Source organism: Acomys minous, assembly GCF_964271855.1.
Source record: "Acomys minous genome assembly, chromosome: 6".
NCBI classification, from domain to species: domain Eukaryota; kingdom Metazoa; phylum Chordata; class Mammalia; order Rodentia; family Muridae; genus Acomys; species Acomys minous.
In genome coordinates, this window is record NC_140487.1 from 111,007,567 (window position 1) to 111,035,082 (window position 27,516).

The following is a 27,516-nucleotide window of genomic DNA, read 5'->3' on the forward strand; positions in this document are numbered from 1 at the left end:
TCCTCTGGCACACACCCGTGACATCATCATCATTATCATCATCACAACAACAACAATAATAATAATTGAAAATAAATGTGAAAAAAGCCAATAGCCACTAGGTGGCGCTCTTCCCTCTCAGGCTAGGGGGCCTCTGGACAGGCGAAGGTAGGACTTGTTCGTAGAAATGAGTGGTTTGATCCTTGTTTTATGCTGGGCCCTTGCTATGTGTTCTTAAAGTACGTGACCCAAAAGAAGTGAAAGACCTGGAGGTTTACAAGGCACCTAGCCATGTTTCTTGTGTTCCCGCTAAAGGTCTCCACAGATGTTACAGTCAGACATTGTGTATGGTTGTTAGTTTCTATTTATTTATTTATTTATTTATTTATGAGACAAGATCATCTATAGCACAAGTTAGCCTCCTAATCCTCTGTGTAGCTTAGAATGACCCTGACCCCCTGATTCTGTTGTTCTCCACCTCACACATGCTAAGATTCTACCCAGGTACCCAGCTGTGTCATCTATTTTTTAAAATAAGGGCTGAGCTGGGCATAGTGGTGCACGCCTTTTTAATCCCAGCACTGGAGAGGCAGAGGCAGGCTGGTCTTACAAGTTTCAGGCCACCTGGAGCTGTAGACTGAGACCCTTTTTCTTTTTTAAGTTTTTGTTTTTATGTGCATTGGTGTTACAGACAGTTGTGAGCTGCCATGTGGGTGCTGGGATTTGAACCTGGGTCCTCTGGAAGAACAGTCAGTGCTCTTAACCACGGAGCCATCTCTCCAGCCCCCTGAGATCCTTTTTCTCTTCTTTTCTTTTTTTTTAAAAAATTTTATTGTATTAATTTATTCATATTACATCTCAATGGTTATCCCCTCCCTTGTGTCCTCCCATTCCTCCCTCCCTCCCATTTTCCCCTTACTCCCCTCACCTATGACTGTGACTGAGGGGGACCTCCTCCCCCTGTATATGATCATAAGGTATCAAGTCTCTTCCTTGGTTTGAGATCCTTTTTCAACAATAAATTAATTAAATAGGGGCTGGAAAAGTAAGAGGAACACCAGTGGATGGGGGATAGAGAGAGAGGTGTGTCAGGAATTCTCTCCTGTCTCTCTGGTCTGTGCATCCTCTTTCCTCTCCTCCCACCTTCCCTCCCTTCCCCTCCTTCCTTCTCCTCCCTCCCTCCCTCTCTCCCTCCTTCCCCTCTTTCTTTCTTTTTTGAATCAGGGTCTCACTGTGTAGCCCTGACTACCAGGCGCTCACAGAGGTCCACCTGCCTCTGCCATCATACCCAGCTGGATGTATCTTTTCTATAATATCTGGGAACAACAGCAATTACAGTTTAGCTAGCATGAGATATACAGCTTTATGTTAATCTTTGAAATACTCTAGCTAGAGCGGGGCATGGTAACCCCCAGCAGTGGGGGGGGGGTGGGGGGGGGTGGAGGCAAGAGGATCAGTAGTTCAAGGTCATACTAGATACATATGGAGTTCCAGGCCAGGCTGACTTACAGGACAACTCTGGGTCAAAAATAAGTAGGAGCCTAGAGAGATGGCCCAGTGGTTAAGAGCTGCTCCTGAACTGTTCTTGTAGAGGAGCTGACCAAGCTTGGTTCTCAGAACCCATCTTGGGCAGCTCACAACTGCCTGTAACTACAACCCAGGGGTATTCACTTCCTCTGGTCTCTGAGGACACTTACAAGCACACACCCACACACAGACATTACTGAAAGTAATTTTTAAAATTAAAAATAAGTAGGTAAGCAAGTGAATAAATAAATAATGTTGTCACAATAATAGTGGTTATTATAGGCTGGATTCCTGCTTCTCCCTTTTGTATGTAAAGTCTCCTACCTGGCAGAACCACACCCATTGTGGTTTCAAGCAGTAATTAAGTTACTGTGAGCTCATTAGGAAAGCTCTACTCTGGGATGTCTGCTGTCTGGCTTTGGGCCTTCCAGGCTTTGGTGCTGTTATGGCAGCCCTAGCAGGCTTTGGGCTCCATCCCCACTTTACAGACGAATGAGGTGGGATCTGGGAGAGGGGAGTCTTTACACAGCCAGCATACAGACAAAAGCCAATTTCGGGATCTGGTCCATACATGCATGTATTTTTTTTTTTTTGAGACAAAGTCTCTCTCTGTTAGCCTTGGCTTTGTAGACCAGGCTGGCTTTGAACTCACAGAGATCCACCTGCCTCTGCCTCCCAGAGTGCTGGGATTAAAGGTGTGTGCTGCTGAGCCCAGCTAAAGTAGTTAAAAAAAAAAAAAGATAAAATGTGAAAAGCAGCCATTAAAAAATAGATGTGCTCCCACAGGGCACCAATGATAAGAGTGATATCTGATTGGAAGCTGGAAAACAAATGAACTTCGTCTTTGGAGGGAAACAAGTCAGGGCACCATCTTGGAAGCCTAGCGGAGTGTTTCAGTAGGATATGCTGGGCTATGGCCAGAGAGATGAGGATGGAGGGTGGCGTAGCCTGGTGAGAGAGATTTGCCGCGGAGACTATGGCTGTGCACCATTCCCTAGCTTGTTTTTCTTGCTGTTGGAATAAGCAGGGTTGGAGATTAATTAAGAGATCATAATATGGTTTCCAATACTAGGGTTAAAAGAAAGAAAGTCACCCAGGAAGAAAGTGAGGCACACCTGAGACAGTGGATGTGGGCTCTTAAAAAAAAGAAAAGGCACTCCTTTGTTTTGTTTTTTAAAAATATTTATTTATTTTTTTTTATACTGCCAGCATGTATGCCTGCCACAAGAAGGCACCAGATCTCTCATCACAGGTGGTTGTGAGCCACCATGTATGTGGTCGCTGGGAATTGAACTCAGGACCCCTGGAAGAACAGACTGTGCAAGCCATCTCTCCAGCCCTTCTTTTGGTTTTTTAAGAACAGCTCTCAGGCGGGAGAGACGGCTCAGAGGTTAAGAGCACTGGCTGTTCTTCCAGAGGTCCCGAGTTCAGTTCCCAGCAACCCCTGGTGGGTCTTCTGGCATGCAGGCATATATTTAGGCAGAACACTATATAATAATAAATAAATAAATAAATATTTTTTCAATCTAAAAAATTAAATAAGGAGTAGGTCATGCTCCATTGCCGGGTGTGGTGGCACATGCCTGTGACCCCAGCACTTGGGAGGCAGAGGCGGGCAGATCATGGTGAGTTCAAGGCCAGCCTGGTCTACAAAGTGAGTCCAGGACAGCAAAGGCTACACAGAGAAACCCTGTCTCAAAAAACAAAAAACAAAAAACAAAACAAAACAAAAAAAACCCCACCCCAAACCAAACAAAAGAATAGGTCACACGTGGACCAAGCTGGTCTCAAGCTCAGTATGCGGCCTGGGCTGGCCTTCAATTCCTCCTCCTCCTCCTCCTCCTCCTCCTGTGCCTCTGCTCTCCAGGTACTGACGCCAGGTGTGCACCCCCACCCCTGACTCGCCAGGTGTTGATACAACGTGTCCACCACCACAGTTGGCTGGGGTGTGTGTTCCAAGTGAGTCGTGTTAAGTAAGTTAGAAGAGCAGTCTAAGGCAGAAAGGAAAGTGGCACTGATGGCTCAGGACCAAGTGGGAAGAGTTCGGAGGCGAGAGTGGTGCTTCCGTGTCCAGAGGACAGTGCACTGTGAGGTGAAGCGCACTGGGGAGCCCTGTGGGCTAGAGACACCAAACAGGCATGGCCCTTTGTGACATTTGCTATCGAGAACAAACTGTCTTAAGTAGTTGCCGTTACTGTAGTAGCTCCATAGACAAGACAGCCGGAGGGAGAAAGGACATGTTTTGGCTCACAGTTCTGAGGAACCAGGTGGGTACAACCCGTTATGATTTGGTGGCAGAGGGAAGCAGGAAGCAGAGATCAGGAAGTGAGACCTGGCTACAAACCCCGGAAGGCCCGTGCCCAGCGATGTACTTCCTCCAGCAAGGGTCTGCCTTGGAAAGGTTCCACACCGTTCTCAAACAGCCCTGGCAGCTGGGGACCAAGTATTCGCACACACGAGCCCACGGAAGACATTTCGCACTTGAGCCACAGCACCAATTCCACGGCCTTCAGTTCTCGGATGCAGATGCTCCTACCTCTGTGGGTTTTCCTGAAATTCCCTTTACTCCCAGTGTGCCTCCAAGAGAAGTGGACAGCTAGAGGGAAGCCGGGTAAATGCTGGCGCGTTTTTCTGACGCCACTTAGGGCGGGGCCTCATTCTGGAAGCGCATCGGGGTGAGTCGGAGCCTGTCGCCCCATCGATTAGGAGGCAAGAAGATGGAGATTTTGAGGCCGCTCTGGACAGCGCAGTGACTGTGAGACCCGCCGGGTAATACAGAGAGATGCTCTCCCCAGTGAAGCAAAGCATCAAGAGGTTCAGAAAAGCTTTATTCAGTGCAAAGATTGAACTTGATACTTGGCTGATGCAGGAGGGCTTCCTCACAGACCACCGAAGAGCAGCCTGTTGTTTCCTTCGGTGTCTCACAGGTTTGCCCAGCGTCTGCTAAGCTGTTGCCATTTGCTTCTTTGCCAGGACATTGCCAATGGAGGGAACGGGTGTCCCGGGACAAAGGACCACAGAGCTGAGACAATGGGCCTGCTGTGGACTCCCACCCAGTGGGCTGCAGACAACAACTGGAGACATTTTTGTTGGGTTACTGTACACCCACAAATAGCTACTTAAAAAAGAAAGGGGGGAAAAGATACACAGATGCGCCTGCTGTGCCCGGCAATAGAGTCCGTCTTGTTCCCTCGCCTCCAGGCTCTCCCACCCTCGCCCATTCTGCACACTGTGCTGGATGTAGAACTCCGAGCTAGGCAGGGGCATCTGTTGTCCCTGCCCAAGCACTTCTGTTTGTTTAAGGTTGTATTTTATTGTTAATATCCCTCGTGTGCTGTGTGTGTCCCCGTGCCCTCAGCGGCCAGAGCCATCCGATTTCCTGAAACCTAAGTGGACAGGCGGTTTTGAGCCACCTGACATGGGGCTGGGAGTCACACTCAGGTCCTCGGGAGGCACTGTGAGCTCTCAACCACTGAGGCCTCTCTCCAGCCCAGCATTTTCTTTCCTTAAAAATTTTTATTACATTTCTGTGTGTGCATGCATGCCCTGGCCTGCATGGAGAGGCCAGAGGATCGCTTCAGGCGTCAGATCTTCCTTCCACACACGGCTCCCGGGGGTTGACCTCAGGTTGTTAGGGTTGATAGCCACCTCAGCCGACCTGTCCTCAAGAGTTTTCAGCAGCATTCTGTTGCCTTTAAAATAATGAAGCGCCGCCGCCGCCGCCAGGCAGTGGTGGCGCACGCCTTCAATCCCAGCACTCCGGAGGCAGAGGCAGGCGGATCGCTGTGAGTTGGAGGCCAGCCTGGTCTACCAAGCAAGACCAGGACAGCCAAGGCTACACAGAGAGACCCTGTCTTGACAACCAAAAAGAAAAAGAAAAGAGAAAACAGCCATCGCTGTGTTGGGGGGGGGAGGGTCAGTCTTGACTTTTGTACTAATACATTCACACGTACGACCTTTTGTTTCCAGAATCAACATATAAAAAATTTTTTATGCCTTGACTAAGTGGGATGACGACAATGACAATGGTGACTTTATCTGAAACAAGGTCTTCCTCTGTCCCCTAGGTGGGCCTCAGCTTGTGGCAGTCCTTCTCCCGCTGACTCCTGAGCGCCGGGATGACAGCTGCTTCCCATCATGCACAGCGGGACATAACTTACCCAGTGCACAGTTGGCTTAGCGTATGTATGTATGTATGTATGTATGTACGTACGTACGTACGTACGTACGTATGTACGGGAATCAGTCATCAGCGAGCTGCTCAGCAGGGTTTCCTCCACACCTTGTCCTCTGCCCTCCACAGGCCACAGAGGCTGCTAGGTGGTCCGTGTCAGCTTGATTGCATTTAGAGTCTCTATCCTTGTTTTTAAGGGCAAGACAAGGATAGCAAGTGACTTATGTTTTTGTCGGTGAAACTCTTTCAAGTCAATATTGAAAGAGGAAGAACTAAATGTGAGAACGGGCTGAAAGACTGGAAGGTAGTTTCACCAGAACGATATTCAAGTGGCCGCTAAACAAGTGGGGGAGGGGAGGGGGGATGCCCCCATTGGTTAGCAGGGAATACAAATCAAAGCCACAGTGAGAGTGCATTGCACACTCATCAGGTGACTAAACATTCAAGATTCTCAAAACAGCTGTGCTGTGAAGGGTACAGAGAAATAAGAATTGTTTAACTTTGTTATTATTTGTTGGCATTGACAGAGTCTTGTGTATCTTTTTGTTTTGTTTTGTTTTTTTGAGACAGGGTTTCTCTGTGTACCCTTGGTTGTCCTGGACTCTCTTTGTAGGCCAGGCTGGCCTCGAACTCACAGAGATCCACCTGCCTCTGATCCCCCAAGTGCTGGGATGTACCCAAGTGGGGTGCACCACCACGCCCAGCTTTCTTGTGTGTATCTTTTTTGTTTGTTTGTTTGTGTTTTTTCGAGACAGGGTTTCTCTGTGTAGCCTTGACTGTCCTGGACTGGCTTTGTAGACCAGGCTGGCCTGGAACTCACAGTGATCTGCCTGTCTCTGCCTCCCAAGTGCTGGGATTAAAGGTGTTTGCCACCACGCTGGGCTGTGGCAATCTTGTATCAATCTCTTAATTCTGAGACCGTCAGTATGAGACACCACACCTAGCTTGAGAGAGAGTCTTTTGTTTTTGTTTTTGTTTTTGAGGCAGAGTTTCTCTGTGTAACCCTGGCCTTGCACTCACAGAGCTCTGCCTGCCTCTGCTGGGATTAAAGGCCTGTGCCACCAGCACCTAGCAGAAAAAAGTACTTGTTAACACTACAGGAAATGGAAATGAACAACACACACTAGGTTTAAACCTTTTTATTTTAAAACGTCTGCATCTACTGATTCCATGGCCACTTGAATGAGAGAGAATGCGAGACAAATGGGGCTGCGCCACCTCTGTTGAAACCGGAGGCCCTGTCTTCCTGTACTGAGGAGCCCCCTGAATGTGCACAGAGCCACTCTGGGGGCCTAACTGGGTTGTCTTCATTATTGAAAAGCAGAACAGTAAAGTCCTGTCACTTGCTTCCCCCTCCTCGACTGCTGTGCTGTGCTGGAAGGTTAGTTTTAAGGCTGGAGCATTCAGGCTGATTTTCTTTTTCCAGGACGGGGTGGGGGGATGGGGGGTGGGGGAGGCGAGGGGCGGGAAGGCTTTGAGGAGCACAGGGTTTTGTTTGTTTGTTTTGTTTCTAAAGCAGAAAGTGTTCAAGGAAGTATTCTACATTAGGGCTTGTCCAGGGCCTCAGCCGGAAGCAGGCAAAGCAGGGCCCATGGAGCCCAGGTGGGTTAGAGAGTGAGAGCCCTCTTGGCTATGTTCATGAGAGCCACCAGCAGGCCACCAGAGTGCCCCCAGCTGGGAAGGGCGGGGAGCCGAGACTGGGAAGAAGGGTTCCAAGCTGGACCCTACCCTGCTCTGACCCTGTCTCTACCGCACCAGCCTCCTTAGCAGCTTCTTACTCTCTTTGTGCATTGGAAAAAATTCTCATCTGAGATGGAGAGAAAGATGACCACCCAGGCTCATGGGGAGGAGCCTGGATGGTGCCTGGAGCATGTTGCGTGTTTAGATACAGAAGGGCAAGCTGGCTGAGGATGAGAAGTTCCTGGTATTTCCCCAAGTTTCGTTTGTTTGTTTGTTTGTGAGAGGATTTCATGTTGCCTCAGGATTTTGTGTAGCCCGAATTTTCTGTGTAGCCAAAGATGACCGTAATTTTTTTTTTTTTTTTTTTTTGGTTTTTCAATACAGGCTCTCTCTGTGTAGCCTTGGCTGTCCTGGACTCACTTTGTATGCACTTTGTATGAACTCACAGTAATGCACCTGCCTCTGCCTCCCTAAGTGCTGGGATTAAAGGCTTGTGCCATCACTGCCCTGTTAGGGGACTGTCTTCTGGCCCAGGGCTCAGAGGTCAGCTATCACAGAGAGTGACACAGAGAGTCTGTGCCGTGCTTTGGGTCTGTCTCTGCAGGGTGACTAGGAAGGACACAGGAAATACAGTCTCTAATGGGTCTCAGAATATTTGTCCCCAGAGGCAAAGGGACTGTCAGGGAAGCTTAGCATCCAAATAAAAGGGAGCCAGAAAATAAGGAGCCAAGGTAGTACAGCTAGGGCAGAAGGAACTGTCCTGAGCAGCGGCCAAACAGCCCAGGTCTATGGGCTACATAATGGTCCTCATCCTTGAGCTAGCCTCTGCTCCTCATCCTTGAGCTAGCCTCTGCTCCTCGGGGCACCTCTTTCTTCTCTTTACTGCTAATGAAGTCAATTTTTTTTTTTGAGGATACTGTTTATTCTGTTTTGTTTTGTTTTGTTTTTAAAGAAAACATCTTTGTATGCAGCCAAAGCTGGCCCTGTAATCACAGCCTCTTGTACCCTTTGTGCAAGCGGGGGAACGCTGACCAGCCATCTAGCCTGGAACAGGTTCCACATTATCAAGTTAGTTGCGGGGTTAGTTGGTCCACATTGGTTCCCCTGAGCCTGACTGAGGATGAGAGACTTGCAGACATGCTCCCAAGTGGCTCCCTGGGTGGCACTTTCATTAGCACTTTCTGACCCCTCCTGACCAGAAGACTAGGTGTCAGTCTGCCCGGCTTTAACACTTGTGAGGTGAGGACTAGACTCACAACAGTAGCCCCAGCTTCTCATCCGGGGACAAAAGAATGTCCGCAGCTCTCCAGGAGAGTGGCAGCAGGGATATGGACATAGCTGGGGTGGCCAAGGATGGCTTCAAGCTGCAAGGGCTGTAAGAAAGGTGTGCCTCAGTTTACCCATCCAGAAAGAACTCAGTGAAGCTGCCAGAAGACTGTGCTTTCAGGTCATAAAAGCTGTTTGCAGAGGCAGGGGTGGCAGCAGGGCACGGTCACCGAGTCTCCACTTGGACGTCCCCAGGGTTGAAGGTCACAGTAGCAGGCTGCTGGCCACCGTTGTTGCTTGGGTCCAGGGCAGGAGGGACAGGTGGCTTCGGGCTCTTGGGTTCCAGTTCCCGCCTGGATCTCATTCTCCTGTAATGACACAGTGAGGCATGGACTCTGTGATGCTAGCTCATCACGAAGCCCCATTGTTCCATGGCCGCTGTTACAACTGGGAAGGCCCTTTGACATCAGCCTGACTCGCTTCAGAAGGTTCTGTTTAAATAAAATGGCTAAGGGGTCCTGCTCAAACTATGGCACCAGCCAAGGACAATACGTGCAGTAAACTTCGAACCCCGACCCAGATCTAGCCAATGGACAGGACATTCTCCACAGTTGAGTGGAGAGTGGGGTCTGACTTTCACCCGAATTCTGGTGCCCCATATTTGACCACGTCCCCTGGATGGGGAGACCTGGTGGCACTCAGAGGAAGGATAGCAGGCTACCAAGAAGAGACTTGATACCCTATGAGCATACACAGGGGGAAGAGGTCCTCCTTAGTCACAGTCATAGGGGAGGGGAGTAAGGGGAAAATGGGAGGGAGGGAGGAATGGGAGGATACAAGGGATGGGATAACCATTGAAATGTAATATGAATAAATTAATAAAATATAAAATAAGTAAATAAAACAGCTAAACTTCACCCTGTCCCTGACAGTCAGAGTAATGGCTGCATTCAAGACTGAGTGAAGCTGTTTGATGTTTGCATCGTGATTATGCATGGAATATTTAAGAATATCTTATGCGCCGGGCATGGTGGCACACTCAGGAGCAGAGGCAGGTGGATTACTGTGAGTTTGAGGCTAGCCTAGTCTACCCAGGACAGCCAAGGCTATACAAAGAAACCCTGTCTTGAAAAACAAACAAACAAGCCAGGCGTGGTGGCGCACGCCTTTAATCCCAGCACTCGGGAGACAGAGGCAGGCGGATCACTGTGAGTTCGAGGCCAGCCTGGTCTACAAGGTGAGTCCAGGACAGCCAAGACTACACAGAGAGACCTTGTCTCGAAAAACCAAAAAAGAAAAGAAAAACAAACAAACAAACAAACAAACAAAAGAACATCTTATGTAATTGAGAAAAGAGTAGCTTAAAATGTCAACAATTCCAGGACTTTCAAGGCTGAGACAGGAACATCAAGATTTTGAGGCCAGCCTGGGCTACATAGGAAGACCCCCCCCCATCTCAAACAGCAGCATGTATATCTTATTTCATCTTCATTTTATATACCATAGTGTTCAAGCTAACAACAAGGTCTGGTGTCTGTGTGATATGTCATCCCCAGACAGATCCAAATTCCTTCCAAGTTTTCTCATTCCCAGCCCAGGCATCAGTGTAAGCAGCGTGAGGTGAGGGGCACCTGCCCACATGTCAATCAGAGCTTCAGCAACATGGGCAGAGTGACAGAGACCCTGAAATTCAATGCCACCTCCTTGTTTACAAAGGTTCACGTGGTTAGACCCCAAAGACTTTAAATAACATAACGCTACTCTTTGTTTGTTTGTTTGGTTTTGGTTTTGGTTTTTGAACCAAGGTCTCTCTGTGTAGCCCTGGCTGTCCTGGACTCCCTTTATAGACCAGGCTGGCCTCGAACTCACAGAGATTCGCCTGCCTCTGCCTCCCGAGTGCTGGGATTAAAGGCGTGCACCACCACAGCCCGGCTTCACAACGCTACTCTTGTTGTTGTTTCTGAGACAGGGTCGTCACATAGCTGAGGATGACTTTACACTTCCGGTCCTCCTGCCTTTAGCTCCTGAGTGCCACCATACTTGGTGTATGCAGTGCTGGGGGCCAAGCCCGGGCCTTCAGCCAGGCTAGGCAAGTGCTCTGCCTACCAAGACACAACTCCAGCTTCTGTTACTGTTCCATGCTAATGGTGGGAACATTGTCTCTGAAGCCACATGGGTTGGGTTTGAACCTCAGCTCTGGGCTGGTAAGCTAGCAGTCTGCCCCCTGCACCCCCCCACACACACACACACAGGTGGTTCTGGGCATCCTGTACCTGTTGTACAACTTCAGCAAGATCAGAACCAAGGTGACAATGATGATGACAACCACCACGACGGCAGCCACGATGGCTCCAGAACCTGCAGAGAAGAGCGGACTGAGAGTGGGTAGAGGCCCTTGGCAAACAAGTGTGAGTCCCCAGAAACCTCATAACTCTGCTCCTATGGGTGTGGGGGTGCGAAGACAGGAAGGTAGCAGAAGCTTGCAGGCCCGGTATGCTGGCGTATGGTGGTGGTGGGGGGACAACAAAGAGACTGTTGTAAGCAAGATAGAAGGACAAGACTGACACTGAGGGTGTCCTCTGACCTCCACGTATGTGTCATGGCACACTCATGACAGCATGGACACACATGAGCAAATGCACACACACACACACACACACACACACACACACACACACACACATCATATTTACACACAACAAAAAAAGCAAATGAATTAAAATACAAAACAAGAGAAAGCAAAGAGGGTGAAGACGGGAACTGCCGTGCAGAGTGGGCGGGCCCCATGGGACACTTGTCATCGTGATTTGGGCATAAACGTGTCCTCCTAAATTTCACACATTAACGGTTTGGTCCCCAGATGTTGGACTGAACTACTGCTGGGACATGAGGACCCCAATCTAATCGATAAATTTAGCCATTGGATTTATAGTTTGATGGCATTATTGAGAGGTGACAGAAACTGTATGGGGGAGGGGCCTGACAGGAGGAAGTGGGTACTAGGGGCCTCTGAAGGTCATCTTGTCATGTCTCCCTCTATCTTTCTCTGCCTCCTGGCCCTCATGAGCGGGCAGCTCACCATGCCTTCTCTGTCCAGTGCTATCTGAGCTCAGGCCCACAGCAGTGGAACCAAGCCACCAGGACTGGGACCTGAGCCCATTTTCTTTCTTTCTTTCTTTCTTTTTTTTTTTTGTTTTTGTTTGTTTTTCGAGACAGGGTTTCCCTGTGTAGCCTTGGCTGTCCTAGACTCATTTTGTAGACAATGTTAGTCTCGAACTCACATTGATCCTCCTGCCTCTGCCTCCCGAGTGCTAGGATTAAAGGCGTGTGCCACCACGCCCGGCCACCATTTTCTTTTTTTAAGTTCTTTTTTTTTTTTCAGGCATTCTGTTACAGCAATAAGAAACTGAGTCTCAGCTGGGCGTGGTGGTGCACACCTTTAATCCCAGCATTTGGGAGGCAGAGGCAGGAGGATCAGTGTGAGGTGGAGGCCAGCCTATTCTACAAAGTGAGTCCAGGACAGCCAGGGCTACGCAGAGAAACCCTGTCTCGGAAAACAAACAAACAAACCAAAAGAAAAGGAAAAAAGAAACTGAGTCTCACGTAACCTGGGATGGCCTTGAACTCTAGATTCTCTGAAGGGCCAGGATTGCAGGTATGTGGCATAGTGCCTGACTTGAGTCCCCTTCTCAGCCCCAGCAGAACTCTAAATTTCTGCTGGACAGATCAGCAAAAGTCCTCTTCCTCCTCCTCCTCCTCCTCCTCTTCCTCCTCCTCCTCTTCTTCTTTTAAAAAATATTTTTTACTTATTTATTTTATGCATATGAGTGTTCTATCTGCATGTACACCTGCGCGTCAGAAGAGGCCGTTAGAGGGTAGAGATGGCTGTGAGCACCATGTGGGTGCTGGGAATTGAACTCAGGACCTCTGGGAGAGCAGACAGTGCTCTTAACCTCTGGGCCATCTCTCCAGCCCCTTCCCCTTGCTTTTATACTATGCAATTGATGCGCTTTTTGAGATGATTTTAAAAATACAAAAATAAGCAAAACATGGGAGAGGGTGTGTCACTGGACAGCTACACTATACATTCATTGAAGGTGCCCAAATGTGCATATTAAAGCTTGTTAGCCAGGCGTGGTGACGCACGCCTGTAATCCCAGCACTCGGGAGAGGCGGATCGCTGTGAGTTTGAGGCCAGCCTGGTCTATAAAGTGAGTCCAGGACAGTCAAGGCTAACACAGAGAGACCTTGTCTTGAAAAACCAAAAATTAAAAAAAAAAAAAAAAAAAAAAAAAAAAAAAAAAAGAGCCTGTTAAGATTTCAAGAATAAGGCCTGATGCCCTCTTCTGGCATTCTCCGGCACTGCACACTCATGGTGCACAGACTCATGCACATAAAATAAGAACAAAGAAATCTTTAATTCCAGCACTCAAGGTGGAGGCAGGAGTTCAAGGTCATCTTCAACTACACAGAAAATTCAAGGCCAGTCTAAACTACATGCCCCTGTCTCAGAACAGAGCAATCAGGCTGGAGAGATGATGGTTCAGCAGCTAAGAGCACACACGCTTCTTGCAAGGGACTCAGTTTTGGGTCACAGTACCCACATCATATAGCTCACAGCCACCTGTAACTCCGCCCAGTTCCAGAGGATCTGGTACACTAACATGCACACACACCAATCTTTAAAAAACAAAACAAAAGCCCAGCCATGACCATTACATATGCTTACTTTGTTTTGTTTTGTTTTTCCAGACAGAGTTTCTCTGTGTAACATCCCTGGCTGTCCTGGACTCACTTTGTAGATCAGGCTAGCCTTGAACTTACAGAGATCTGCCTGCCTCTGCCTCCCGAGAGCTGGGATTAAAGGCGTGCACCACCATCACCTGGCATTACATATGGTATTAGTATCATCTTCTCTCTGTGCTTTCACATGTTCTCTCATGGTTTCCATGGCTGCACATCACCCTGTGTTTGGCTGCGTCATGCTTTGCTCACCGAGATTCTCCATGTTTTCAATCTTTTGCTCTTACGAACAAGTATGCAAACTAGTACGCAAGTCCTGTAGCTCACTGGGTCAGAGGCTAACTTCAATACAGTCTCAGTGGTGACCTCCTACTTTAGACCCTAGAAAAACAACACCCCTGTCAGAGTCTTTTTTTGTTTTTTTTTTGTTTTTTGAGATAAGGTTTCTCTGTGTAGCCTTGACTGTCCTGGACTCACTTTGTAGACCAGGCTGGCCTCGAACTCACAATGATCCACCTGCCTCTGTCTCCCAAGTGCTGGGATTAAAGGCGTGCACCACCACACCCAGCTCCCTGTCAGAGTCTTGAACCGTAAATGCACCCATGCTTTAAGCCAATCTGTCACTTCAGAGGGAAGTTCATATTTAGGGGATAGTCAATGCTCGATGCTAAAAGGCTGTTCGAATGAAAATGTCCATTTACAAAATTATTGTTGACGTGCTAGGTGGTTTAATAAGGTAGGGCAGACTGGTCCACACTTCCAATGGTGAGTGTTGAGAACTGTGGCTAACGCTGGAACTCCTCAGGCCGCCTCAGGCATGGAGCGTATAACAACACCGTGACGCACCAGCATGCGTGGGTGGGAACGCAAGGGTTGGCGAAAGAAGGGACCAGAGAGATGGCTCAGTCCTTAAAAGCTCAGGCTGCCCTTGCTGAGGACCCAGGTTCCATTCCCAGCATCCATACCATCTGGGTATCTGACGCCCTTTTCTGGCCTCTGCAAGGCACTACACACATAGTGCACTCAGGCAAACACTCAGGCATATTAAAAAAACACACATGGTGCACTTACAGATAAGCAAACACTCAGGCATATTAAAAAAACACACATGGTGCACTTACAGATAAGCAAACACTCAGGCATATAAAAAAAAAAACACACATAGTGCACTTACAGATAGGCAAACACTCAGGCATATAAAAAAAAATCAGATAAGAAGAAGCCAGATACAAAATAATACATATGGTTCTCTTTCCATTGATACAAAATGCAAAGCCATATATAACTCGTCACTATTACCGGTGGGGCTCCTTTGGGAAACAGGACCCTGGAGTCATTGGTAATCTCTGTTTCCTGATACAGGTGCTGGTGTGCACTTTGTGAAAAGTTGCCCAAGGGTGATTCAGTGAGGATTTACCTCCATTGGATTGGCCTGTGGACCTGTGACTGCAGGTCACCTTCATGAGTTGTATCAGAGACTGGGCTGGGCAAGCCATGGGAGCAAGGCAGCAAGCAGCACTCCTCTGTGGTCTGACTTCAGTTCCTGCCTCCATGTCCCTGCCATGTCCCTGATGATGGACTGTCAGCTGTGCGCTAAGATAAACCCTTGCCTCGCCAAGTTGCTGTTAGTCACGGTTGTTCCGTTACAGCAATGGAGACGCAAACTAGCATACATGTAGCTCAGGTTGGCCTCAAAGATTATGTAGCTGGAGATAACCTTGGATCTTCTTGCTTCCACATCCCCAGTGCTGGGAGCATGTGCGTGCACCACCACACCCAGCGTGTCCAGTTTATCAAGCCCAGGCCTACATGCCTGCTCGGCAAGCCCTCTGCCAACTCAGCTACATACTGGGCCCAATCGACTGACTTTCTGAAGAGCTGTTGCCAGCTTTTCCTATCCCAGGAACCCCTCCCTGGTCTTTGGTAAATATTTCCCAGGACTAACTCAGTCCCACCTTCATTCATTTGCCTCTTAAGAACGTAGGCAGGGAGCTGGGCGTGGTGGCACATGCCTTTAATCCCAGTACTCGGGAGGTACAGGCAGGAGGATTGTTGTGAGATCGAGGCCAGCCTGGTCTACAAAGCAAGTCCAGGACAGCCAAGGCTACACAGAGAAACCCTGTCTCGGAAAAAAAAAAAAAAAAAGTAGGCAGGGGGCTGGAGAGATGGCTTAGCAGTTAAGAGCACTGGCTGTTCTTCCAAAGGTCCTGAGTTCAATTCCCAGCAACCACATGGTGGCTCACACCCATCTATAATGAGATCTGATGCCCCCTTCTGGTATGCAGGTGTACACGCAGGCAAAACACTATACATCATAATATAATAAATAAATCTTTTTTAAAAATTTTTTAAAAGTGGGCAAGATGTTTGCCTTAAAAAAATAGTATGCAAGCTGGGCGTGGTGGTGCATGCCTTAAATCCCAGCACTTGGGAAACAGAGACAAGCAGATCTCAGTGATTTCAAGGCCAGCCTGGCCTACAGATCGAGTTCTAGGATAGCCAGGGCTATACAGAGAAAACCTGTTTCAAGAAGAAAAAAAAAACCCCACAGGAAAAAAATAGTATGTGACCAGTTACTCTTTAATGCTGTTGCTATCTCTGTAGCCCTGGCTGGCCTTTGAACTCACAGAGATCCTCCTGCCTTTGTCTCCCCAGTGTTGGAATTAAAGCACTTAGCAAGTAGTTACTTTTCTTTAAGACTTGTTTTTGTTTTTGTTTTTCGAGACAGGGTTTCTCTGTGTAGCCTTGGCTGTCCTGGACTCATTTTGTAGACCAGGCTGGCCTCGAACTCCCAGTGATCCGCCTGCCTCTGCCTCCCGAGTGCCGGGATTAAACTCATGTGCCACCACTGCCCGGCAACAATTAGTTACTTTTCAAGGAAACCTATTTCAGTATTCTTGAAAGGGATTCAAACTGCCATAGCTCCCGGACTCCAGGGTTTATTGGAGCTGGGAACAGGAGCAGCAGTTGTCACAGCACTTGGCGTGCTTACTGCACACTTGCCGGGGAACCAGGCCCTTCCCGTGGCTCCCTCAGTCCTCACAGCGACTCCTGTGGGATGTTCAGTGATACTCCCCATCTTATAGGAGAGGAGACGGAGGCCCGGGGCAAAGACATAATGCGTAATGCGTGTGCTAGGAAGACAGCCCCCAAACTGGCCCTGACAACCTTCCCCGAGGCTGTCTTACTCTTATACAGGAAGTCTTCTCCTCTAGTCATGTTCAGGGAGAAGACTGCGTCCCCCAGAGTGGTGGCTGAGGTCATCTCGATCCTGCTGAGAACAAAGGAGAAATCTTGCTTAGCACCAGGGTTAGCCTTAACCGTGTCACTGCCTCTGTGGCTCTTTCCTGCATGAGTCTAGGATTCCCAAACACGCAGTTCTTTTTGGCAGCAAGTAAAAATGAGGCCCATTACTAAAACCTGTGTGTGTGTGTAGAAAATAGTACCCCGAGCCGGGTGTGGTGGCACACGCCTTTAATCCTAGCACTCGGGAAACAGAGGCAGGCTGATCGCTGTGAGTTCGAGGCTAGTCTGGCCTATAAAGCAAGCCCAGGACAGCCAAGGCTACACAGAAAAACCCTGTCTCAAAAAAAAAGAAAAAAAAAAAGAAAGAAAGAAAATAGTACCTCAGTATTGTAAGGAACGTTTCTCCCTCCCTCCCTCCCTCCCTCCCTCTCTCCCTCCCTCCTTCCCTTCCTACAGGGTCTTAGACAGGTTCCAACTCCATCTACAGCTGAGGATCACCCTGAACTCCACGCTCCGCAAGGAACTTGGAACTTGGTTTTTCTTTTCAAAATATTATTTTTAGATTTATTTATTTATTGTTTTGTTTTGTTTTGCTTTTTTCGAGACAGGGGTTCTCTGTGTAGCCTTGGCTGTCCTAGACTCACTTTGTAGACCAGGCTGGCCTCGAACTCACAGTGATCTGCCTGCCTCTGCCGCCCGTCTCTGACCCATTGCAAGTCTCAGGTCCCGTCTGCTGCCCTGGTTCTTGTGATCCTCAGGGCCTCCCATGGCTCAGCTCCTGCTTCAGGGCTCTGGTGACTTCCCTTTGCCTATCAGTCTTCTGCCCTGGGCGTCTGCTCACTTGAACTACTGCCTTACATGATCTGGGGTGGGCCTCGTGCTCCCCTGGCAGGAAGAACACAGCCTCAGGCCAGCCACCCATCCCTGAAGATTCCCACCCAGACAGAGCTAGCAGTGTTGTTCCCTTCCTTCCCACAGCCGCCCTGAGCCTGGGAGCCAGAAAGCACGGCTAGTGTTCATGCTTGGCTTCACACGCTCCTACTCAGCCTGGTTGTTTTTCAGCTCCGTCTACCTCCCCTTTGCCGGTGGGAGGACCACAAGGAGGGACAGAATTCCCCTCCTCCCAGCTTCTGCAAAAAGAAGGGCCTCGTCCTAAGGGAGCTGAGGGTTAGAGGCAAAGTATGAACAGCACTTTTTGGGCTTTCGAGACAGCGTCTCATGTGCTCCAGATTGGCCTTGAACTCACTATGTAGCTAAGGATGAGCAGCAGCTGATCCTGCTGCCTCCATCCTCTCCAACTCTGGGATTATAGGTGTGTGCCACCACACTGGGGACTGAGGATTGAACCTACGGCTTCATACTTGATAGGCAAGCACTCTACCACTGAGTGACTTCTCAAGTCTAGAAAGTGCTAGTAAGAGTTCAGTGAACGCTGGGCAGTGGTGGTGCATACCTGTAATCCCAGGTGGCAGAGGCAGGTGGATCTCTGTGAGTTCGAGGCCAGCCTGGTCTACAGAGAGAATGCCAAGGCTGTTACACAGAGAAACCCAGTCTTGAAAAGCCAAAATAAATAAATAAATGAATGGATGTCAATGACCTGGATGTAGTGGTAATGTCTATAATCCCAGCACCAGGATCAGGATTTCAAGGTTATCCTCAGCTACAAATGGAGTTGAAGCTAGCCCAGGGTAAGTGAGATACTATCTTAAAAAAAAAAGAAAAGAAAAAGAAAAGGCCACAGATAAGAACTCAGAATGGAATGCTCCCTGCTCTGTCCTTGAGGATGGACCCCTGCCTTTTCCATCACAGCCCCACTGCTTCCAAGATGCCACAGAAAACATGGTTTCCTTTCCGTGGCTTCCAGCCAAGACTCAAGGTTCAGCCCTACCAAGGTCAGACTTGCCTCAGGTTAGCCCGAAAGCTGTAAAGCAGCTGTGTGAACCTGACTGCCAACTGCAAAGCCTGCTCCCTTCTCACCTGCTGAGGTGCATCCAGTAGGGGCCGTGACCAGCTACTGCAACAATACACAGATGTGCGTGCGTGCGCGCGTGCGCGCGCGCGCGCGCGCGCACACACACACACACACACACACACACACACACACACACACACTCACCAGTGAGCAGCCTCCCAAGGACACAGGCTCCTCCTCAGGTTCCTCTGGGTTCACCTGCAGGTGCTGCTGCCTTCCAGGTACCGCCAGTCACTCCTCTTTGAAGGAGAACAGTGAGCAGTCCCAGAGCCGAACTTGCCTCATCCCGGCAACAGCGAGGGCTCTCAATGGCATCTCTGTTCCTGCCACATCAGAGAAGGTGGGAGGAAGGCGGTGAACATCGGTAGCCAAGGATGTGGATGTTTTCATGTGTGGGGGCTCCAGCAACTGCAGTTAACCAAGTCAAGCCCAAGCCTTGGGGAGGGGCGGGGGGGGGGGGGGAGGGGGACACACAGCTGTGTACTGTGCATTCCGTGGTCGTGGGATGCAGGGTTACTCTAGGGAGCGCAAGGCTGGGTTTCAGAGGCTGAAGCTAATTTCCCAAGCACAGTTATGAGCGTGGCTCTTGCGCTTCATGGGCAGGTCCAATTCCATCCTCATCTTCCTCCTAGAAAGGACTGTGGAGGCGCTGTACCCACTGTACAGAGGAGGTGCAAGAGGCTCCGAGCACACAGGAGCCCCACCTAACAGAACTATTAGTAAAAGCTACACTAGGCTGTAGGTTGGGGCTTGGGACTGCACAGCCCATCTTCATGACCCCCCCCCCTTAGATTTCTTCACCCAGAAAATGCACACAGAAGAGATGTTTCCACCCACGGAACCAGAGCGCTTGCCCCGGGCTCTGACCCCAGCTCCTACTGTGCCCTGGGCCACACTCTGAATCTACCTTCAGCCTAGCTCAGACTCCACAAAGGACTGTTGTTCTCTCGGGCTGTTAAACAGTCCTGTGTGGGAGCTAGGCTGGGAAGTGGCGGAGGGTCATGACCCTTTACTTATTGCCTCATCGCTCTCTGACAGCTCCTGGGGTTGAGCGTAAGAGCTGTTATTAGGAAGATAAACGCTACCCCCCAAACCTCAATACAACACGTCCCCCCTTTCCCTCTGCCGAACTTCCAAGCTCCTCCTTGGATAAGACAAGAAAAGTAAATCCCCAGCAGACGAGCTTACAGGTAATCAACAGCAGCCTAGGGTTACAGTGAGGCGAGAAAGCCATTCATCTGCCGTGGGTGGGGCAGAGCCCAGTAGGTAATGGTCTCGCCTAACATGTATGTAATAGCCTTAGGCTCAACCCTCAACACTGCATCAACTGTGTGCACACCTGGAAGACGGAAGAATCAGAAATTAAAGGTCATCATTGGCTACACCGAGTTTGGGTACAGCCTGGGCTACATGAGACCCTTGTCTCAAAAATTTAAAAAAAAAAAATTAATTGAAAAATGAAATAGGAGCTGGCGAAATGGCTCAGCAGGCAAAGGCACTTGCTGCCAAGCCTGATGGCCTGAGTTCAGTCCCATGGGATGCCTGAAGACAGGTGACTTCTACAATTTGTCCCCTCACACATATGTCATCATGATACACACAAAATAAATAATTAAAAACTTAAATGAAGAGGTAGGCAGATCTCTGTGAACTTGAGGACAGCTGGTCTATCTTATTTCAAAAAAAAAAAAATAAGAAAAACAAAACCAAAAACAACTCGAAAACAAAAACGTAAACGCTACAGGCAATGGGCTCTCATGTGGGCACTTGTCATTTTCACCCCCTGGCACTATTCCTTTCTGTCATCTTTTCTACATAACGTCTCTGTCAGGTTCAAGAGCGCTGCTGCTCTGTGTGCACCCACCTACCAGGTCAGAGGATAACAGCGTGGCAATTCTACCTCTGTCCAGTAGGTGGCGAAGTCGGTTAGTTATAGGTTGATAACAAGACTGCGGAACACTGAGCGGCTAAGGATTTTCTGTCCTGAAAAAAATAGCAATTCTATGGTCTCTGAAAAATTTCTACTCTGGGTTAAATATCTTCCATTTCAGTAATCGTTGAGGTGGGCTAGAGAAAGCATGCAATGTCTATAATGGCCTTCCCCCGACTCCCCTCTCTCTTTTGAAACAGAGACTTCCTGTGAATCTGTGGTGGCCCTGTAACTTTTTATTTATTTATTTTATGTACACAGTATTCTGCCTGCATGTACCCCTGCAGGCCAGAAGAGGGCAGATCACATTATAGATGGGTGTGAGCCACCATGTGGTTGCTGGGAATTGAACTCAGGACCTCTGGAAGAGCAGCCAGTGCTCCTAACCGCTGAGCCAGGCCCTGTAACTTTTTACATAGACCAAGCTGGTCTCAAATTCACAGAAATGCACCTGCCTCATTCTCCCAAGTGCTGGGATTAAAAGCATGCTGTGCTCAGAATGACATTTTTTGTTTTTTGTTGTTTGTTTTTTGTTTTAGATTTTTTTTTTTTTTTTTGAGACAAGGTCTCTCTTTGTGTTAGCCTTGACTATCCTGGACTCGCTTTGTAGACCAGGCTGGCCTCGACCTCACAGCGATCTACCTGCCTCTGCCTCCCGAGTGCTGGGATTAAAGGCCTGCGCCTATGCCCTTTTTTGTTGTTGTTGTTTTGTTTTGAGACAGGGTTTCTCTGTGTAGCCTTGGCTGTCCTGGAACTCTGTAGATCAGGCTGGCTTCAAACTTGAGATCTGCCTGCCTCTGCCTTCAGAGTGCTGGAATTAAAGGCCACCACATCCAGCTCAGAGTGACATTTTTAAAAGTCTCAGACCTGGGGCTGGAGAGACGACTGAGCCTGCTCTTCCAGAGGTCCTGAGTTCAATTCCTAGCAACCACATGGTGGCTCACAACCGTCTATAATGTAATCTGATACCCTCTCCTGCAGATAAAGCACTCATATGCAATAAATAAAATAAAGAAATCTTTAAAAAAAAAAAGTCTCAGACCTGTACCTGAATTCTGTCATTACTCCCTGGGCCTCCTCACCCAGTGTTTTTCATGGTTGCTTTTTGGACCTATTTCAACAGAGCTTTGCCATGGTCTTGTTGTAGGGATGTGACTAGATTAGATTAGATGGGAAATGTAGCTGTGTGGTGGCACACCTAGGAACCTCAGTACTCTGGAGGATCAGGAGTTGGAGGCCAGCCTGGGGTGCAGAAGGCTGTGCCACAAAAAAAAAAAAAAAAAAAAAAAAAAAAAAAGCAGGGCCTGGGGTGCAGCCTCCCTGGCATGCCCAAAGCCCTGGGTCAGCCCCCCAGCACTGCATAAACTGGGTGTAGTGCTGCACTGTAGCCCCAGCACGCTGAGAGGCAGAGCTAGGCAGGAGAATCAGGAGACGAAGTCCTGTACCGGGGTGGGGGGTGGGGGGTGGGGGGGGGGGCTGGGGGGAGGTGGGGGGGTGGAGAAGAGGGGATTTTGGCAGCAGAGAAGACAGTGAGATCAGTCTCTTTCCTCACCGTCTGGACTGATGGTTGACCGACCCATAATCTGCTGGAGCTTAGTAGATTTGCTACGCTGCAAACCAAGCTCCCCCAAAAGGTCAAAGGTGCAAAAGTCTCCTCTACTTCAACGCCCCTACCCAACCCTCAACGCCTCCTTATCCCTGCCTCTCCTCTGTGAGACTCTAGGAGACAGCTCCTCATCTGAACACTGTGGAGTCCACTGCCTTCTCCTTTGCAAACAGGGAAACTGAGGCCCAAGAGAGCTTCGTGGTGCACAGAGGGGAAGCAAGTGCAGAGCAGGGTACAGTGACAGCAGAGAGAGGCAACGTAGCATAAAATAACTAGCTGGTGACCCACAAGGGATGCCCCGGCCTGTGTGTCAACCCTTTCTCTCTCAGTACCTGGCTGCAGGGACAGTAGTTTCCATAGAGCACAGAGGGCTCAGAGTTACTTCTTGTCTCTCACAGAAAGCAAGATGCGGGTGAGATGGCTCAGCAGGTGAAAGTGCTCGGAGTGCAAGCCTGAGGACCTGAGTTCGAGCCCAGGGACCCGAAATGGAGGAAATTGACTCCCATTCTCACTCTCTCTCTCCCTCTCTCATATGCACACACACACATACACGCACACACCCACATGTATGCACACACATCATATATACACATAGTAACAATGTTTCCCTCTGCCCCTCCCCCGAAGTCATGTAGAGGACAGAGGTTAACCTTGGGGAGTCTCAAGCGCAGTCTGCCTGTTTATGAGGCACTTGCCGGCCTGGAGTTCATAAAGTAGGCTGGACGGGCTGGCCAGTGAGCCCTAGGGCTCCTTTTGTCTCAGTCTCTCCAACTCTGGGATCACAGCTACGCACTACCCACACGCCCCCCGGCTTTTTATGTGGGCACTGGGGGTTCAAACTCAGGTCTTTCATGCTGGTGTGGCAAGCACTGTACTGACTGAGCCATCCCTCTAGCGCCCCCTAGTGGATTTTTAAATGTATTTATTTTATGTGTGTGAGAGTTTTGACCATGTTTTTGCACCACATACCCACAGAGGTCAGAAAAGGGTGTCTCATCTCCTGGAATTGAAGTTACGGGTGGGTGTGAGGCACCATAAGGATGCTGTGACTAAACCTGGGTCCTCTGAAAGAGCCACCACTGCTCTTAACCACTGAGCGATCTCACCTCAGTGTGAGGTGCTAAAGGTTCGCAGCATTAGGAAGGTTGAGAACCGCTGCTCTGGAGCATCTTTGTGGAGAGGGTACGGCAGGACCCTGGTGCATCAGCATCTAGGCAGGCCACTCTTTCCCGGAGCTCACTTGTCCTGGTCTGCGTGTGGTCTCACGTCTGTACTTGTTCATGGGACCATGGCGGAGACCCTGACAGTTGGAATGTTGGCCTGAAGGGAGGAGTCCTGGGTTCAGATCTTACCTTTGCGGGACTGTGCCGAAGTCGTTTGTTCTGTCTAGAGTGCAGTTTTCTCTCCTGTGGAGTGGCCAGCCGGGATTCAGTGGCCGTCTTCCTCTCAGGTGCCTACTACCTTAAGACTTCGGGCTTCCTGAGTGATTCAGGACGTGGCCCCCTCACCCTCCCCAAGCTGGCTTGCCCCCCCCCACACCCTCTATTCCAGAAAGAGCACACCCCCTGTTTCCTGCCCAAGTCAGGACCTGGCAGGGCTGGATTGTAGGGAGGACAGGAGAGAGGCCAATCCCAGCTTCTGAGGCTGCCCGCGGTGAGTGCTGGACGGCTGCCAGTCACAATAGGGCCTCAAGATACAGAGGGGCATTTGTCCGGGGGACCCGAAGGCTCATGTAAACCTTCGCTCTTGCTTTGGCAAGCTGCCCCCTTTTCTCCACACCCTCTTGGGCTGCAGTGGCAACTCCTGCTTGGCTGTGAGGTAGAAGGGAATGCTGTGTAGATCCCTCTGCAAGACTGGGAGCTTGGGTAAAGGAAAGGGTAGGAAGAAAGGCAGGGCATCACTTGTGTAGGGTCACAGGGCGGGTAGAAGGCGGGAAACAGTGGACGACAGGAAACGCGTTGGTCAAGAGGACCAAGGGACTGGTTCTGGACTCCTCGCTGGCTAGACAAGGAACTGTGGGCACAGAGCTCTCTTCCGGCCTTGGTTTCCTCAGCTGTAAAACAGGGTGATTGTCTTGAGCTCCGGCTGAGAGGACTCTGTCAAATAAAGTAGTTTGTGACGACCCAGTGGGGTGATAGTAAAGTTTACAAAGTTTGGACCCTGAAGGCCTTAGACCTAAATGTTACGTGTAGGGGGGGGGTGCGACTCAATGGGTAGAGTGTTTGCCTAGCATGTACAAGGCTGTAGATGTGATCCCCAACACAGCAGAACCTGACCCCCTCATGTTTCACCTACACTGTCTCCCTCAGCATGAGTTTGAGGCCAGCCTGGTCTACAAAGTGAGTTGCGGGGGGGGGGGGGGGGGGCGGGGCGGGGGTGGAAGACACTTTGAGGTTCTCAGAGCCCCGGACAAGCGTACCAGCCACAGGAGAGGCTTAGGAAATGCCCTGGCTGTGCCACAGTGCTGAGCGGGGTGTGTGTGTGTGTGTGTGTGTGTGTCTGTGTGTGTGTCTGTATGTCTGTGTGTGTGTGTCTGTGTGTGTGTGTGTCTGTGTGTGTGGCTTGTCATTGCATGTTTCTGGGAACTGTGTGTCCCCAGCTGGCCCCAAGTGTCAGGGAGCCCTGGCCAGGAGGGGCTGTTGCTGAACAGGCAAACAGGGATTTCATTCCCTTACCAGAAGCCCAGAGCCACATCTGTTTACCACAGACCAGAGAGCTGAGGAATGGACTGTCCATTCAGGGACCGTGGAGTGACTATGAGGGGGAATCTCAGAGGCAAGAGGCAGGGGCTAAAGGCAGGAGGCCTGGGTCACGTTTACCTGAGGCCCTTAGCCCCTCTACCGGACCAAGCCCGGCTCCTCTGCTGACTGACTGAGCAGCCTTCCCTTGTGTTATGGGTATTCTGTAAGGCCGAGAGAAGAAAAGCAACATGCCTGGGCTCACCTGTGGAAATGGAAACTGGGCTTGGCGAGGGGTGGACATTCAGGAAGAGGGAGGGGACAAACCCGACTGGGATTCTGGATATTCAAAAGGAGAGGGGAGCCGAGCACCAGGGCTTGTCACTTTCTGCTTCCTGGCTGTGGATGCAATGTGACCGGCCTCCTCAGAATCCTGCCACCAAGACTCCCACACAGTGACCCTTGAACTGTGAGCCAAAATAAGCCCTTCTCTCTAAAGTTGCTTTTTTTTTTTTTTTTTAATCATCAGGCGCTTTATCATAGCAACAGGGCAGTAGCTGAGACTGTGTGGGCTTGTTGTTTGAGTAAAATGAACTAAGTACAAAAAGCCCCCAGCTGGCAGAAAGCCGCACGGGGCAGATCCCCTCCCCTCCCCGACTTGTTGGAAGGGCTCTGCACACTCCCAGCTTGCATTCCAATAAAGACAAAATCAGAGCTGGTAGAAGTGGGGGATGGTGAGGTAGGGGGTGGGGTGTGCCGCCTGGAGGGACGCGTCTGTATGTAATTTCGGGGATGGCAGATTGGGGAGTGGAGACAGGTGGGTCCCTGGAAGGCCTGCACTAGCAGGGTTGAGTGTTTGCCTATGAGGCAATTAGAGACCTTGCCTCAAACAAAAGGCAGACGGTGCGTGAGGCCTGACACCCATGGTTGCCCTCTGACCTCCATATGCACTATGTGCACCCTCCCCTCCCCCCTCAATGCACACATGAACACACAACTAAAAAATAAATAAAACCAGCCGGGCGTGGTGGCGCACGCCTTTAATCCCAGCACTCGGGAGGCAGAGGCGGGCGGATCGCTGTGAGTTCGAGGCCAGCCTGGTCTACAAAGTGAGTCCAGGACAGCCAAGGCTACACAGAGAAACCTTGTCTCGGAAAACCAAAAATAAAATAAAATAAAATAAAATAAATAAATAAATAAATAAATAAAACCAAGCTGGGCAGTGGTGGCGCACGCCTTTAATCCCAGCATTCGGGAGGCAGAGGCAGGCAGATCTCTGTAAGTTCGAGGCCAGCCTGGTCTACAAAGCAAGTGTAGGCAGGCAACGCTGTTACCCAGAAAAACTCTGTCTTGAAAAAAAAAACAAAACAAAACCTAAAAACCAGCTTGGGCTCTAAAGTGAGGGGAGAAAAAGGAAGGGGAGCAATGTCAAGCTATCCAGGTTCAAAATATGTACAAGACCAAGAGAAAAAGAGATTAATTTAATTTACTTCTTCCTTCCTGCTATGTCAATTTAATAGTTACATAATTGAATTTCTCCAGGTATCCTGTTTTCCCTGCCCCCAGGCCCAGGTTCTGAGCAAATCCAGCATCCTGAGTGGAAGGAAGGACCCGGAGGCAGCGGCTGAGGACCAAGCTCTGGGTTGCCCAGCCTACTGGGAAGGACGCAGTCATGACACTACTCCGTCTTGGGTAGCTGAGCGTGAGGAAACTGCAGCTGGGCTGAGAGTCACAGCCCCAAGTACACGGAGAGGCCTGGCACTGCGCCTGCTTGCCCACCCACACACGCCACAACTGGACTCTTTCGGAACACTTAGTTTTCCCAGCAGGATGTGGTGGTGTGTGATCTTAACCTCAGCCCTTGTGAATTGGAGACGGGAGCATCAGAAATACAAAGCCAGTCTCAGGTTTTGTTTTGTTTTGTTTTGTTTTTTTCCGAGACAGGGTTTCTCTCTGTTAGCTACGGCTGTCTTGGACTCGCTTTGTAGACCAGGCTGGCCTTGAACTCACAGTGCTCCCCCTGCCTCTGCCTCCCCAAGTGCTGGGATTAAAAGCGTGTTAGCGCCACCACACCTGGCTGCCAGTCTCAGTTAGACTGTCCATTTGAGACCTTGCCAGGCTGATGGCAAGATGGCCCTGTGGGTAAGGACACTTGTCTATAAGCCTTACAACCTGAGTCCAACCTCCGGAATCCACAAGATGAAAGGAGAGAGAGAGAGAGAGAGAACCAACTTCCCACGCGTGTGCCATGGTGTAAGGACCGCTCCAAAATAAATGATGTGATGAAACATTGAAAACAAAACACATCATAAAGGGGGGATTCCATGGGTAGTCCCAATTCAACAGTCACACAGATAGCGCACGTTAAACTAAGTGGGTCACATAACAAAGCCAAAAGTCATGAATGGGGACAGGATGACAGACAGGGAGGAGGGCAGCTTGAAAGCGGTGGGGGAGGGGGGTAAAAAGATTAGGATGAGAAAGAGATGAGGGTGTTGGGGAAAGAGCAGCCAGAATGTATCATATATAAATATGAAATTAGCCAGGCTGTGGTGGCGCACGTCTTTAATCCCAGCACGTGGGAGGCAGAGGCAGGCGGATCTCTGTGAGTTTGAGGCCAGTCTGTTCCTCAAAGAGAGTCCAGGACAGCCAAGAAACTCTGTCTCAAAAAAGCTAAATACTGCTTTCTGCTCTATAATCTGTCATTTGTTGTAG

General features: G+C 49.7%; 1 protein-coding gene and 1 long non-coding RNA gene across 6 annotated transcripts in view; one reads left to right on the top strand and one right to left on the bottom strand.

The window, feature by feature from the left end:
• Positions 1-4,033: 4,033 nt before the first annotated feature.
• LOC311601047 lies at positions 4,034-14,987 on the top strand. Of its 2 annotated transcripts, none has more exons than XR_014780436.1 (4): positions 4,034-4,809; positions 5,574-5,691; positions 10,879-11,032; positions 14,732-14,987. It is a non-coding gene; the product is annotated as an uncharacterized lncRNA (long non-coding RNA). The 2 variants fall into 2 exon arrangements; XR_014780437.1 differs by having other exon boundaries at positions 4,041-4,809; positions 5,574-5,687.
• NCMAP (non-compact myelin associated protein) overlaps positions 5,706-27,516 on the bottom strand; it is a 28,690-nt gene continuing 6,879 nt past the window's right edge. For 2 of the 4 annotated variants that reach the window (XM_084788377.1, XM_084788379.1), the window contains exons 2-5: positions 18,732-18,910; positions 16,558-16,640; positions 10,900-10,984; positions 5,706-8,994 (exon numbers count right to left, since the gene is read on the bottom strand). In XM_084788377.1, coding sequence (XP_084644503.1) covers positions 8,853-8,994; positions 10,900-10,984; positions 16,558-16,633 — 303 coding nt within the window. In that variant the 5' untranslated portion in view covers positions 16,634-16,640; positions 18,732-18,910 and the 3' untranslated portion in view covers positions 5,706-8,852. Of the gene's footprint in view, positions 8,995-10,899; positions 10,985-16,557; positions 16,644-18,731; positions 18,911-22,455; positions 22,500-27,516 lie in introns of those variants that run through there. The other 2 variants (XM_084788380.1, XM_084788378.1) reach the window with 2 other exon arrangements.